Source organism: Centruroides vittatus, unplaced genomic scaffold (genome assembly GCF_030686945.1).
Source record: "Centruroides vittatus isolate TY-2023 unplaced genomic scaffold, ASM3068694v2 scaffold_386, whole genome shotgun sequence".
NCBI lineage: Eukaryota > Metazoa > Arthropoda > Arachnida > Scorpiones > Buthidae > Centruroides > Centruroides vittatus.
This window is the reverse complement of record NW_027122706.1, coordinates 5,359,825-5,375,355: the sequence shown is the minus strand read 5'-3', so window position 1 is coordinate 5,375,355 and position 15,531 is coordinate 5,359,825. Positions and strand designations below refer to the sequence as shown.

The window sequence follows — 15,531 nt, the reverse complement described above, 5'->3', positions numbered from 1 at the left end:
TCTAGTAACAAATTACTTTATATCGATCATTTAATTAGCCAATTTATAGCTCGATTTTTAAGGCGATCGTTGGTATTTCATTATATACTCATCAGGCTTAGTGATGTTTATTTATACTCTTTTTTTTATTTTTGTATTCCCAACTTTAAAAAAAAAAAAAAAAATATTTTGTAAAATACCCCTCAAAAATATTTGTTTAATGCTCAGATAATTATTGCATTTTGTAAATTATAGCAAATAAAATTACCTACATGTGTCATTAAGGATAAAAAACAGAGTATGTATAAATAGTCATATCTTTAATTAATTTAAAAAAATATATATTTTAAATAGTAAAAATATTTAACATGTTTGTAGATTTGTGAGCTTAGTTCTTACATTTCTTTTCAAATATCTTTTTGTTTTAATTTGTACTTTATTATTAGATACTGAATATACATTCAGTATTAATACATTGATTTAATTTAAAGTAAAGAATCTATAATTTATCCTTGGTTGGGATGTACTACTGTTAACTTTAAAATGGACATGAGATACAAGAGAAAAATTACATGAGATACAAGAGAAATTACATGAGATACAAAGAGAAACATGCCATGGCATGTTTCTCTTGTATCTCATGTAATTATCATCATAGCCCTGAAATGAGATTTTCAGACAATCTGAAAATCTTTGCTCGACTTTAATGAACTTTACTCTGTTGGTGGCTTTTTATCTCTGATTGTCATTCAAGTAGTGTTGTGAAGACATTTGGAATGAAAATGCTTCCCTCCAGCAATCATGATATTACTAAATTACAAATTAAAAGAGAGTGCTAGGAAAATGCTTTTAAAGTTGTCCTTAACCTCTATTAGTGATGCTGCATTTGAATTATTTACAGAAAGGTTTACTAGTTAATTAATTACTGTTTGGTAATTTTGATTGAAAAACTTAGCTTTTTTTTTTTAACCACTAAAACACACAATTTTGTTAATTTATACACACCAGTGTATATTTATAAATACATAAACACGCATTAAAATATTAAACAGCCTCTTCTTTTTGATTCAATTTATTTTTCATTCACTAAACATTTAAATTTTTTTTGTATATTTGAATTTTAATTTATGTAATGTTTTTACTTCTAAAATTATAGATTTATAATTTCTTTTTTTAAAAAAATAGCTATCATATTTATATTTAAATGCATTTAAAAATTGTTATTGTATTACTAATAACTTCTTTATATTCTTCATACTTACCTAATTATCTACATTTTATAAGTATTTGGACAATTACATTTTTGTGATCATTGCATTTTCTTATTTTCTTTTATATAATTTATATTTTTGTATTTTATTAACAATGTTAATATTTATTTTTATCTATTTAAATTGATTTTATCTTTTATTTAATCTAGCATCACTAATTCAAAGTAATGAACACCAATTAAGTAGTGCTGCTTGCTTATCTATTGGAGAAATTGCTCGCAATGGACCACTACCTCTTGCTAATGAAGAAAATTGTACTGATGATGTTATGGATCAAAATGAAAATCTTTTTTGTTCTAAACTTTCATTAGTGAATTTATTAGGATTACTACTAAAAAAGAATCAGGCAATAACAAAAGTAAGTACTTATATATTGTAAAAAAATTATGTATTGCATTAATAATAATTTAAATAACATGAATGACAATTTTACAAATATTTGAGGCAGTGTTAACAAAGCCTCTTCTGTGTGGCTTATAAAATTGTGTTCATCTCAAAATTTGATCAATCAATTTTGATTAAACTTTACCATTTTTTATTGATTGTGATGAGGAATCCAAAATGTAATAAGGGTCCATTTAAATGTAAAAAATAGGGGTTTGTGCCTTTTTTTTCATACAGTGCGGTTAATGTAATAGTGTTTGTGCTCTCTGCAGTTAAGCACATCTAACAAAATTTAGGGGTAAAAAATGAAAACAACATTGCATGCACTTAAATAGAAACAAAAAAATAGGAACAAAAAATGAACAAAGGACAAGAACAAAGCAATAATTGCCATTATTTACTTTGTTTTTGTGTCTCCATGATGGTAAGTGCAAGGATTGCATCTCCCATGGCTAGCAGGTATGAGGATAGCCCCTTTTGTGGTGGCAAGTATTGTACAAAGTTTGCCTGCCCACAATGGTTAGGTATAAGAATTGCCTCTTCTGTACTTAACATATGCAAGGATTACTTCTTTCTCTCTGGCTCTGCTTTGATTCTATGAAATTTGACAAAGTCATGTTATGTTCTAATATGTGATTATATGAATGAATTGTTTAAGGACAAAATCTTAATATTTCTTAAAATCTAAAAATAATATTGTTTATCAGCATACTTGATCAAGGGTTGTTCTGGAAAATTTTAAAATATTTCCACTAATTTGCCAGTTTATACCTTTTTTCACCACTTCAAATTATTTAATGCCATCAAATTTACTTGCTAATTAATGCAGGTGCTGGTAGCTTTATCAATTTGGTATCTGGAAAGTGATCCCAAAATTTCTGTCAGTTGATAAAAAATTCCTATTCTGGAAATGCTGGGCTGCATTACACAAAACTGCCTTTGGTTCTCAATGTCATTTCTTACTTTTCTGCCCAAACTTGCCATATGATGTCATGAAATCGCAAGGTGTGTGGTGCATGGGACTTTCATTGTACAGAAGCTTGACATATTGCTAGTTTTCCTGATGTGTGATTTGTAATTCAATTTCATGCCAAATGTTAAAATAAGAAGCTAGGGTTTTTATTGCCAAAATTATATTTTTATTGCCACATTAATAAATAATTAATAAAAATATTGCCAAGTGGTGATTTTGGTGCTATGTGACTCCTGCTTGATACACTAATGGACTGTAGTCCTATGATCAATTCTGCCTCATTAATAACTAACATTTAGTTTGTGTGGTTTCCAAATCATTGAAAAACGTTTTTCTATAATTGTTTTTAAACATGACCAGTTTGCCAATACTTAGCTATAATTTCATTTTCAGTCAATTTGTTTCAAGAAAAACTGACTTAAACTTTATGTCCATTTGTCAGTCCAGACTAATACTTTTAACTTGAAATAGCAATAATGTCTCATAGGGAAATTCGTTCATGCACAAGAAAATTTAAACAAAAAAAGTTAAAATTTTATTTTTCATTATTTATAAAAGTAGAATCAAAGTTAGTATTTTTTCCAAATATGTAATAAAACTTAGCTTTAATTTTAAACTTTGTTAAGGTAAATATTTTCCTTCATAAAGCATTTAATAATTTTCAAATTTCTACAAATGTATTTGAATAAATAATCAACAAAGAATATTTAAAAAAAAAAAAAAACCAAAGTTCTAATTCATCCTTTAGATGTTTCTGATGGTGATGAGGTCTGAAAGCATTAGAACTTTTGTTTTTATGTTTTTTGATTTTAAACTTCATTAAAGGAAATATATATATATATAATCCAATTTTTGTTTTAACTAATTTTTATGGAATTGTAGAAAAATGAATGTTTCATTATTTGAATTCGCTTGTTTTGAATTAAACAAAATGAAGATACATAAATATAATTCAAAAATAAATGGATATACCTTGCATAAAAACAAACAAACTGAATTACTGTAAATATGGGGAAAATAAAATACTCTTATTCAGTAAAATTATTTACTTAAACATTTATTTTTAACCTGTTTGACAGCCCATCTATTGTAAGTTCTTAGATAGTCCAGACCGTCTAAGAACTTACATATAAAATACAATATATAAAATTTGAAAATTAGAATAGGATTTCAAGCTTAAATTACAAATAAAGCAAAAGTTTATGATAAAAGGATGATAGAAATTAATGTTAAGCTTGGGAAGCTGTTAAAAAAAAGGTATATTGTCAAAGAATTCTTGAGCATTTATAGACTTAACAGATATAATTGAGCTTTCATAGAATTATTAAGTTTAAATAAAGAAATTAAGAATTTAATAGTATTGTTTACAATCTAAGTATGTAAATTTTCAGAATTTTAATCTTATGGCATTAAGTTTCTTGTAGTTCTAATATTTTGAATATTGTTTTTGAAATTCAATTTAAAATTTTTGTTATATTTATGAAATATTTAAATATATATTTTGTAAAGTGGTTTAAGTAAGCAAAATATTTTTATAGAATTTACATAATTTATAGTACTATTACTTCATGTTTGCTAATAAGTTTAGATACCTTATAAGCAATATAACATAGTTTAATTATTAAAAGTTTTATAAAAATGTATAAAATTTCAGTTCTTTCATTTTAAGAAACTTTTATTTCAGTTATATGAACGTGCTTCTTTAACACTCGGGTATTTGTGCGTAGGAGATGAAAAATTTCCTTTTAATAAAGAAGTGATTGATATCCTCCTTCAGACTGCATTTCATGTAAGTGTTAAGAAAATTAGATACAGTATTCCTATTTTTAAAAAAATGTATCTTTCAATCAAATTACTTTGTTTAATTATTAATTAGCTATATTATACCTCATGTAATCCACCAATATTTATTTTGTTTATTGAATTATTCTGGTTGAGTATATTTATGTAGGATATAAATGCTGAAAAAAGAACCTCAGACTAAAAAATATATTGTAAAACATTTAATGAAAAAATTAATAAATTTTATCATTTTATTAAAGAGTTTAATTCATTTTGAAATTATAGGATATGGATATTGATGTTCATTTTTCTGTTGGTGAAGCTCTTGCATGTGCTTGTCTAGGACCAGCTTCTCCATCTGCAGCAGATTTTTGGACTGTTGACAGAAATAACTATAAGGTAAATACATTAAGTCTGCAATACCATTATCAAAACATTAATTTATTTGTTTCAAATTTTATTAGATAAAAATGGATAAAATTTACTAAAACTTAAATATATAGTGTTTAAAATTAAGTTAAATGTAAAATACTACAAAATTAACTACAAAAAAATTAATGTTTTTTGAAATTGAAGAACTGCACTAATAAAGTATACAAGTTATACAAATATTTAATTAAAAGTCCCATTAAATGTTCAACTTATGAGGTTTTTAAAAAAGAAAAATATCTATATATTATTGTTTCATATCATGTTCAGATGATTTGAAACATAATCACATCAGATTATTTTTAAATTTATGAATTTCAAATTTAGAAATAATAAAAGAACAGTCTCTGGTACTGCTGTTTATTTACTGTACACATTAAACAAATTTCAGGTGAAAGAGAATACTATTGAAGTGAGCAACAATTGTATACAGAAAGAGAATTTTATAACTTGTATACTTTATTAGTGCAGTTATTAGTGTATACTTTATTAGTGCCTTCAATTTCAAAAAACATTAATTTTTTTGTAGTTAATTGAATTAACAATGTATTTAGTTTATCTGTAGCCTTAACATTCAATAATTGCATTCATTCAAATTATCAATAGATGATTTAAGTATTTTCAGTTATTAGTTAACTTGATAGCTAACTAATAACCAAGTATAATTGTGGATAAATTGTTAAAATTTGGTTTTAATAATCACTATGTTAGTAGTAATATGTTTATTCTTAAAATTATATTCATAAATTCAAATTGTGTATTAATATTATTTTTGAAAGTAATGTGATTTTTAATAGCATGTATTATGAACTTATTAATTCATATATAATATATTTTATTTTTCAGTTATTTTTAAAACATTCATCTGAAATGTTTTATTTGAAATGTATTGGTAAAATTATATAGTTACTGAATGTTTAATATTCATTTTGTTTTTTATCACACAAGATTCTGAAGTGCAACAATTTCATAAATTATGTAGTTGATTATTAGAGCTAGGACATCTAGATACTTAGATGTCTTAGCCTTATTGATTATATAACAGAATAATTTTAATAGTGTTATTGTGTTCTTTCAAACACAATAACATTATTACCTTTGTTTCTATTAGATATTATTGGAAATAATAATTCAAAAAATTAGAGATACAAATCAACTGAATTTATAAATGTAACTAAAATAATCATTTAGAAATTTTCTAAGAATTTTACGTGTATATTTGTTGTAATCAACTAAATAAATTAGAATATCATGGATTAATTAATAGTTAATAAGATAAAAATATTTAGAAAAAAACATTTGTAATCGCAGCTGATTTTGACACGGAAAGAACATGTCAAAATCAGCTTTGATTACAAAAGACATTCTTTCATTCATTCCCAATTATTTTTTAATTCTGTTACTAACAGAAAGACTATTGTAAATTAAATTTTGGTCAGGAGGACTTATAGTATTTTTTTTGAATAAAATGACACCTAAATGAAGATGTGTCTTCAAATGTTCTAGAAAAAATAAACTCTTACAGGTAGATGAAAAAAGAAATAAAAAATTATATTCAGTTAAGTGCTATTGACTTGCATATTCATTTCTGTATGAAAATTAACTATGAAGCTATTTACATGGTTATTTAAACATTTTTGGAGAATTGAATGTCACATGACAAAGGAATGTACAGACACATTTGTTAATATAGTCTTTGCTAGAATTAACAAGGGGCAGAATTGAAATCTATGTATCTTTATAAGTCTTATATTAATAAATTTTATGTAAATAAATTTATTTTCTTGTTTACTTTTTTTATTTATTTTTAACTTAACAAGTTTTTACAGTAAATATTTTGCTTGGTACAACTAGTATAATATAATATATATACAGGATGTTTCACAATGTCTTGACGATTTCAAAGTTGAATAACTCACAAACTAATTGCTAAAAAAAGTTGAAAATTTTACACAAGGTACAAAATCTATTCAATTTTACTTATGAAGTACTACATCAGACAAATGATGACCATTTGTGGCTACACAAGACTCGAGGCATTTCACCCAGCTTTTGAACACATTTTTTGTAACTGCTGGAGGAATTCTGGAAATTTCATCTCAAATTCAATCTCTTAATTGTTCCAAGCTTCTTGGCCGGTCGGAGTATACTCTTGCCTTCAAATAAGGTAAAACTCCCCATAGGTAAAAGTCTGGCAGGGTTAAATCAAGCAAGCGAGGTGGCCAATCAAAATAAGCGCATTTGGAAATTATGTGGTTGCCAAAAGCTTCATGGAGAACTTCAAACGTCAGGTTGGTTATGTACCATGTCACGCCATCTTCTTGGAATCAAATTGACCAGAGATGTCTACGATGGCGAAGGGTAGGGATTAGGAATGTATTCAACATCTCTGTATACCAGGCAATGTTTACAGTTTCTTCGAAAAAATATGGGCAGACGATGCCACATCTGCCATTATGGTTATTCTCTCATTGTGTAACGGCTTCTCTTCAATGGCTTTGGGATTATCATGTGTAGGAGCCCAGTAGCAATAATTTTGTTTATTCACAGCAACAGTTAAATGGAAGTGTGCCTCATCAGTCATCAAAATTTTATCACGATCAATTTCTTTATTCTCGATTTTATCGGGCATCTCCTCAGCGAATCTTTTTCTTTTTGGATAATCTCTGGGGTCTAACTTTTCTGTCACAACTAATTTGTAAGGATGATAATGCAGATCATACCGTAATATGCAACGAGTGGATGCCAGTGAAATTTTTAGCGCTTGGGCACGTTTTCTTATGGAATGACGAGGACTTTTCTGTAAACTGCTATGCACATGTTTGATGTTCTCAGGAGTTTGTACGGTCTTCCTATGGCCGGTTGTGTTTCAATTCGATGCACTGGCAGTTTCATGGAAGTTTTTTACCCAATTCGATATTGTTCCACGAGCAGGAATTAGATACTGCAGCCGAATCTTAAAATGTTTACAAAATTTACGTTGCACGTGTGCATGCAACGTTGCACGTTTCGCCGACGCAAAAATAGCACTCTACTGCGAACACACGATGTTGTTTCAACCAGTACTCCATGATACTATGTAGTAACCTATATGAGATGGAAGTTGACAGTCCGCACTACTAATAGAGGGCGCCACCGTCGCTGTATCTCAGTTTTAATGCGAGTTATTCAACTTTGAAATTGTCAAAACATTGTGAAACACCCTGTATTATAATATTCAAGTAAATATTTTAATACAAAACAATACAGAAGTTGACTGAAAAATGAAATAATTATTATTATTTTATTCTAATATATACAAGTACAAAGTTTTTGAAATTATCCATAAACAAAATATAAATATATATATATATATGTGTGTGTGTGTGTGTAAGAATGAGTACTATTAATTATATTAACTATTAATAGTAAGTTTAATTTTTGGTAAAACCTCTAGGATGATAAATATATAAAGCTCATAAAAATAGTAGTGTAATTCTAATTTATTGAGTCTGTGAATAAAAAATGAAATAAAAATGCAATCCAAAATCAAAAGTTAAAAACAAAAATATACATATTTACTATTTTTCTGAATAATTAACTTATGATTATGAATTGCATTGTTTCTTTTTTACCTCACAGACCTAATTAATTGAAATTATTATTAATAATTAATAGTATTCATTTCAATATCTTTTGTATAAAATTAACAAAAGTTTTTTAAGTACATGTTTAAAATAAATTTTAAGTTGATAAACTCCTAAAAGCACCAGGTTGTAAACAATTCTTCAACATCAACCTAAGAAGAATTGTTTACCAAACCATAGAAAATTAATTAGATTTGCACCGGTTATTAGGTTGATGTTGAAAAAAAAAATTAAATTCTTCAAATGTTCCAGAAAAAATAAATGTAGGACTTAGGATAATTTAAAATTATTATTCAAGTATTTTTTATCAATATATTGATTTGTTATTTTATTAATCACGTTATTATTATTATTACGTAGCTTATTAATAAGTTTATAATTGTTTTTTGAATTTAATAATTATCACAGTAGCTCCTCGTTATATTGCAGATTCAGATATATTGTGTTTTGTTTTGGTCCCGCACATTTTAAAAGCACTTGAGTAAATAAATTTTAAAATATAAATTTTCATTGAATTTCTTTTTGCAACGAAATATGGTATTTTAATTCATACCATTGTCCTTGAAACTACTACTACAGGTGAAACAATAAATTTGTCAAGACCTAAATATGCAAAATAGCTGGATGGATCAATTATAATTTATGTTTCATTTTTTATATTAAAAGTCATTTATTTATTGATTTTAAGTACTGTTTTCTTATTTATAAGTTTCTGTAAATTTGAAATTTTATACCTTTATGTGAATTGACAGTATTGAGTCAATTTACATACAGGTATGAAATTTCAAACTTACCTCAAAATGTGTAAGAAAAAGATTTATTTATTTCTGAATGGAAAGTTTTAAAATTTTTCCACAGTAGTAACTTCATTTTACTTTTTAGAGAATTTTTACTCTTTTAATTTTATAAGTTTTGATGTTCTTTTATATGTTCAATATTTATTTTTTAAATTTTCAATTACTGCGTTTATAATTTTTATTGAAAAATTTAAATTACGCAAATTTTTAATAAGCAATTTATTGTGAAATACAGCACTATATAATAAAATTGCAACTAATATTTTGTTTTTATATCAACGGTATTTGTCTTTAAATGTCATTATTAAAGAAACTATAATGCTAAATGGGCATTTGTGGTGTCAATATTTATGTGAATGTCATTTAATACTGTGAAATCTGGAAGTTAAAAACCTAGAAATTTCTGAATTTGTTCACTCCAGTTATAAACGACTTAATCAACAACATTCCATACCCGGGAAATTGTTGACCCTCGAATGGCAACGATTGTCCCCTAACTATCAACAAACCGTTATTCCTTCGGAGCAGGTAGATCATCTTGCACGATGGTTTATAGTTAGCGTCCGAACTAGTCGTTTATTTAATATCCCGGGAACACCTATGGCCCTAATAGTGATTCGTTTTCGATCACGTGACAAGTTTTCCCATCCAAAACTTATAAAAGACGCTTCCTTCCCCCCCTAAAGGGCTCTCTTCGTCTCGCTTTTACGACGTGCACTACGCCATCCGCCGGACTCTCAAAAAGTTTCTAAGTTCTTTAAGTGCCACTGCCCTGCCTACGGAAAAACAAGCTCTACGTGCCATCGGCCCATTACCGGATTCTCCATCAGCCAAACTTTATCGTCACTTCTGATTCTGTCTATTACGGACTCGTTAAGAGGTATGAGCATATATTTGTAAACTCTCTCTCTCCGGACCCCCTTTTTGTTTATGAGGGTAGACGTGTAGTTTTGTTCGTTTCGAGTTTAATAAATCTTGTTTTTGTTATAAAATGGTGTCTTCCTTGACTGTCGGCTTCGCCTTATCGTCGGCCCCATCCTTCCTCCTCCTCCACTCGCGTAACGCGTAACGCGCCGTCGACGTAACAGCCATCCTGGACACGTGAGTCACCGGAAAAAGAGGTACGACAAACTCTTACCTCCCCGGGATCTCACACATTGGTGACAATCGAGAGGGGTTCGACTTATTCGGCATCCCCCCCGATTTCACAATACTTATATACCAGTGATGGCAAACCTTTTTGAGAAGTGGGTCAAATTATGTTCATTAATTTTTTTAGTACTAGCTCATGGGTCACTAAGTGGTGTCATTTGGAAAGGGGAGGGCAGGATGGTTAAAAACTACTTTTTTTTGCACATGCTCCAATGCCTGCATCAGGCCTTTAAATTAGTTTTTTTTTTATAAATTCTACATTAGATATATATACTGTATATACTTTATTTTTTAATGTTTTTGATTGTCTGTTCTCTCTTTTATGATATAAAAAATAAGTTTATAAAAATCAGCATGTGGGTCATTTAAAAAGCCTGCGTGGGTCAGACACTGACCCACGGGCCACAGGTTTGCCACCATTGCTATATACCATGAATAAAATTCAGTATTGCAAAACTAAGCTTATTTTATATCAGAAACACTTGCTGATTAGAGATTCCATAGCATACTCATGTATACTCTGTTTAGTATAAGACCAGAATTTTTAGTACTCGGATATATCATACTTTGTCTTTGTCTCCTGACAAGCTCAATATAACAAGGGGCTACTATATTTAAAAAATTATTAAAAAGTTGAAATTAGATATGTAAATACAAATATTATTTTAGATTGATAATATGTCAGCTAATATGGAATTGCTTGAATGGTTATTATCAGAAATATTGCAGAAATATATAATGCATACTAAAACATCTGTTCGTCAGGTAAGATTGATTTAATATTTATATTTATTTATTTATAATTTATTCATTTGTACCTATTTATCAAACTTAGAAACAAAAAATAAATTAATTTTGAAATTTTTATCACAAAGATATGCTTCCTCTTAATTTTGAAACATATTTGAAACATATATTAATCCTTAATTATTCACATATGCTGTTTATACCAAGTGGTTAAGCAAAATTAGAATTCACAAAATGTAGTGCAAGGAGTTCAGCAATGTTGTAAGTGCATCTGACTTAGTAATGCCATGAGTCAGTAGTGCAACAAGTACAAGCAACTTACAATGGTACCAAGTCTGACTTATAATGTCACCAAACTCCTCCCACTAATACAAGTTCTACTTTTATTTGATCACTCAGTTTTTAATTGTACTTGTATTGTTATACTATCTGTTTTCCTTTCTAGCTTTTCTTGGGATAATTTCATTCTGGAATCACATCCCCTAATACCCCAAATCTGGGAAGAGATTTTTCCTCCTCCGTTATTGATTCAGTTTTGATTCTTACAAATGGTATTTCATCAAAATGTCTATAAGTTGTCTTGCATAGAAGTATTGTTTATTCTTGTGACAGATGTTCCTGGTAGAATTTTGTTTTAGCTTTTTTGGTTTGATTAATTAAATTTAAAGTATAATAAAGAAAATTCACATCTTTCTCCCACTTTCCAGCAATAACTATTTAATATACAAATTTATTAAACAGCATAATTCTAATTCAGCTTTTACTGCATAATATGAAACCAATCTATCCAAACTAAATAATTGTTTATAATACAATATACGTAATTTTGATAGATAAATTAATTAATAAATTGTAATACACCCCATAATGAGATTCCATAGAGTGATATTGAATTGATCAAGATATCACAAGATTTCTTACAAGAGGGAAATATTGGAATTTTTTTATTACACATGTTAATTATTCTGTCTTTTTTATTCTTGACCATAATTTATTTGTCATTTTTGTCATATGATTCTCAGAAGTCAAGGAATTTGTTATACTTATTCCAAGATATTTAATTTGTTTTACTACATTCAAGAATTTCTCACAAAAAATTTGACTCTTTTTCACTACCTTTTACCATTACTAAATATCAATATTTTAGGTTTTTCTTCATCAATTTTTAAATCATTATTCAAAGAAAAGTTTTTAACATGCTTATTTTTTTAATAACTTTTACATGAGGAAAATAACAGTTCCATGTGGAGTTGATTTTTTATTTGAAGCTACTCATCCACCTCAATATGTAAACATTACAAAATCCCTTTGGCACAATATTAAAAATAAATACATTTGATAAAAATTTGCCAGAACAAAGTTTTTAAAAAATTTACAAAATCTAAGAAAAACAATACAAAAAAGTGTCTCACTTGTTTTTTCACACACTTTTTTTCATATTGATTGTATTTGTGATTAATAAAATGTCATCTGCATATAACAAAAAATAAATATCTGTCTAATAACCTCAAATGTTCTTCCTTCATTTCATTGTTTGTTTATTAAACCATTCAAATATAAGATAAACAGAATAGGACTTGGATTAGACTCCTTAAAGTGAAACACTGCATACCTTCTTTTAATGTATGAACTTTAGCTAACAAATTTGTAAATAATATTTTTATTAATAACTGAAATTTATGTGAAATTTCCAAAATATTTAATTTATAAAACAATCTCTTTAAATTCACAGGATTAAATGCTTTCCAAAGGTCTACAAAACAAGTAATTAATCTGTGTTGTTTTTACTTAGTGGATATAGTGCTAAGAGGTATAACATGAAAATTGCTGACATTATATGCTTCTCTTTTTGAAATCCAAATTGCTGTGCATTTATTACATTTTTGATTTTCACATTTTTGTCAAGATTGATGTAAATATTTTCCAATTTACTGGGACAATAGTTATTTAAATCATCAATATCTTTTTTTATATGTATTACTGTCATCTTAATTTTTTCAGGTCTAGAGGAATTTCATAAACAAGTTAAGTAAATGACATCTTAAACATTCTCTTAAAACATTTATTAATAATGGCAATGTATTATCTATACCTGGGCTGAATTAAGTTTTGTACCCAGTATTCTATTGCATCTTTTATTGCTGTATCTAGACATCCAAAATCAAATCAAACTAAGTCTATTTATGCAATTCAACACATCAAAACTTAATGAATGTTGAATAATGAAGCTCTTTAAAATAAAAAACCATTTATCCAATAGAATGTCATAACAAAAATTTGATAAATTATATTGATATTCAAATGTGTGCTTCTTGTTCTTAATTACTTATATATATTGTTTCTGTCCACTTTGGACACTAGGACTTGCTATACCTAAGGAGGTGAATCACACAATTTCTAGGTAAAACAAATCCTAGTTCATAAGAAAGTCTAAAATGGACAAAGACATAATATGTATTGATACTTATTTCTTTAATTCCAATAAATTCTTGAATTCTTAATCTTTGCAAGATCATAAACTTTTTATAGGAACTTCTTTTTTTTTCCTTTTTGGCTATGCACAGCAATTTAAACTTACCTTTTACCTGTAGATAATTTTGTACTTCTGAAACAGAACTACTGTGAAATATATAAATGCAGTGATTTTTCTTTCTTCACTTCCCTGCAGTATTCATCAAACCATAGGATTTGTTGATACACCTTCCATTGAAATCATATATACAAATTTTATGTACAAGTTCATCTGATTATTTTTTTTTTAATTGTGTATATCTTGCTAAAACATATCATTATTTGGTAATTTTATTTCTTATAATTCATATAACTTTTATAAGTACAGGAACTTCCCTACTTACAAACTTTCAGACTTACAATTTGACCATGTATTTAAAATTTAAATTTCACATGGATTGTGAAGTTCTCTCGCTACTCATGGGGTGGTGTTGAAGTTGGTAGCATCAGAGTAATGGTGTTTTTCACTATTGTTTGCAATTATTATAAACTTTTGCAATTAGTGCTTCAAAAATGCATCTGAAACATAATAGTAAATCTAATGGTGGAGATAAATACAAAGGGTTGCTCTACTATTGTGGAAACTAAACTGAACAGTATAAAACTAAGTGCATTAGATGTAAAAAACCATGTTTGAAACATCTACTACTAAGCAGTAGTGAATGGATAAGTGAACCTAACTTATTCTGTTAAGTACGGTACATTGAAAGATTAAACACTAACCAATACATGGTTCTTCTGTGTACAGATGTACTTTCTAGATTACTTTTTGACTTAGAACAAAACCTAGGAAACCTAACATGTCTGTAAGTAGGGGAGTATCTATAAAAGATTTTGCAATCAATTAAAATTGATTTTGGATTTCTAATTTTTGCTGAAAATGCTTATTTGTATAAAACTGAAGTATTTAAAGCTTTGTACAGATAAACACTTTGTTATTTGTATTGCTTTGATGCATAAAAAATCTGAAATTAATTTTGAATATTTTAGGCGGCATGTGTTTGGTTGCTTACCCTCTTGAAGCAATGTGGAAATCAACAAGTGATGAAAACTCAGTTAGAAACCATTCAAAATTCATTGATGAATTTACTTGCTGATTCTAATGGTAAGAAATCCTTATAAATTATTTTTCAGATGATTTCAGCATACCTATATAAGATTCACGTCTATTGGAGTCAAAACAATAATAAAGTTTTACAATCCAGAAAATTAACGAATTATTACTATTATATCAATTATAAGTTTTAATTTAAATTGTACACGACTGTAAATTTAGAATTTTATTATTCAAAATTTTGTTTTTATAACTTGAAGATTTTTGGCTTTTCAAAAGTAAAAAAAAAAAAAAAATGAAAATACAGTCAAATCTTTTTTATGTGGTGGATAGGAACTGCATAAAAAAACGCATAAAAAAAATCGCACGAAACTTCATGAGTGGCTATAAAAAAATAGTTTTCGCAACACAATTAAATATATATTTTTTTTATGTGGTGAATAGGGACCACATAAAAAAGTCTCACATAGAAAATAACTCAAAACCGTACGAAATAAATAGGAATTGCTTTTTTAAACGAAATCATGACGAGGCTTGGCAGCTACTTGGAATCTCTCCAAACCTTTTGGAATCTGATTTAGAAAATACGTAAATAGTACAGTACATTTACCTTCAATTTACGCTTTGAAATGAATTTTATCTTAATGGTCCAGGAATGTGAAAGCACTTCGAAGGTTTAATTAACGTAATTAAAACAGACGTAGAATTTATTGACAACAGATGTCAGCACTTGACTGCATTGTCTTGTCTATCGTCTGTTTTACATATTTTTGTCCAGGTGGTGTTTTGTTGACTTAAAAAATAAATTATTTCATTTTTCTTATAT

General features: G+C 27.5%; 1 protein-coding gene across 1 annotated transcript in view; it reads left to right on the top strand.

Moving 5' to 3' along the window:
• The window catches only part of LOC136988882 (proteasome adapter and scaffold protein ECM29), a 158,679-nt gene that overhangs the window by 83,506 nt on the left and 59,642 nt on the right, over positions 1 to 15,531 (top strand). The window contains exons 19-23 of the mRNA XM_067286882.1: positions 1,400 to 1,608; positions 4,292 to 4,396; positions 4,675 to 4,788; positions 11,063 to 11,158; positions 14,642 to 14,756. Coding sequence (XP_067142983.1) covers positions 1,400 to 1,608; positions 4,292 to 4,396; positions 4,675 to 4,788; positions 11,063 to 11,158; positions 14,642 to 14,756 — 639 coding nt within the window. The remainder of the gene's footprint in view (positions 1 to 1,399; positions 1,609 to 4,291; positions 4,397 to 4,674; positions 4,789 to 11,062; positions 11,159 to 14,641; positions 14,757 to 15,531) is intronic.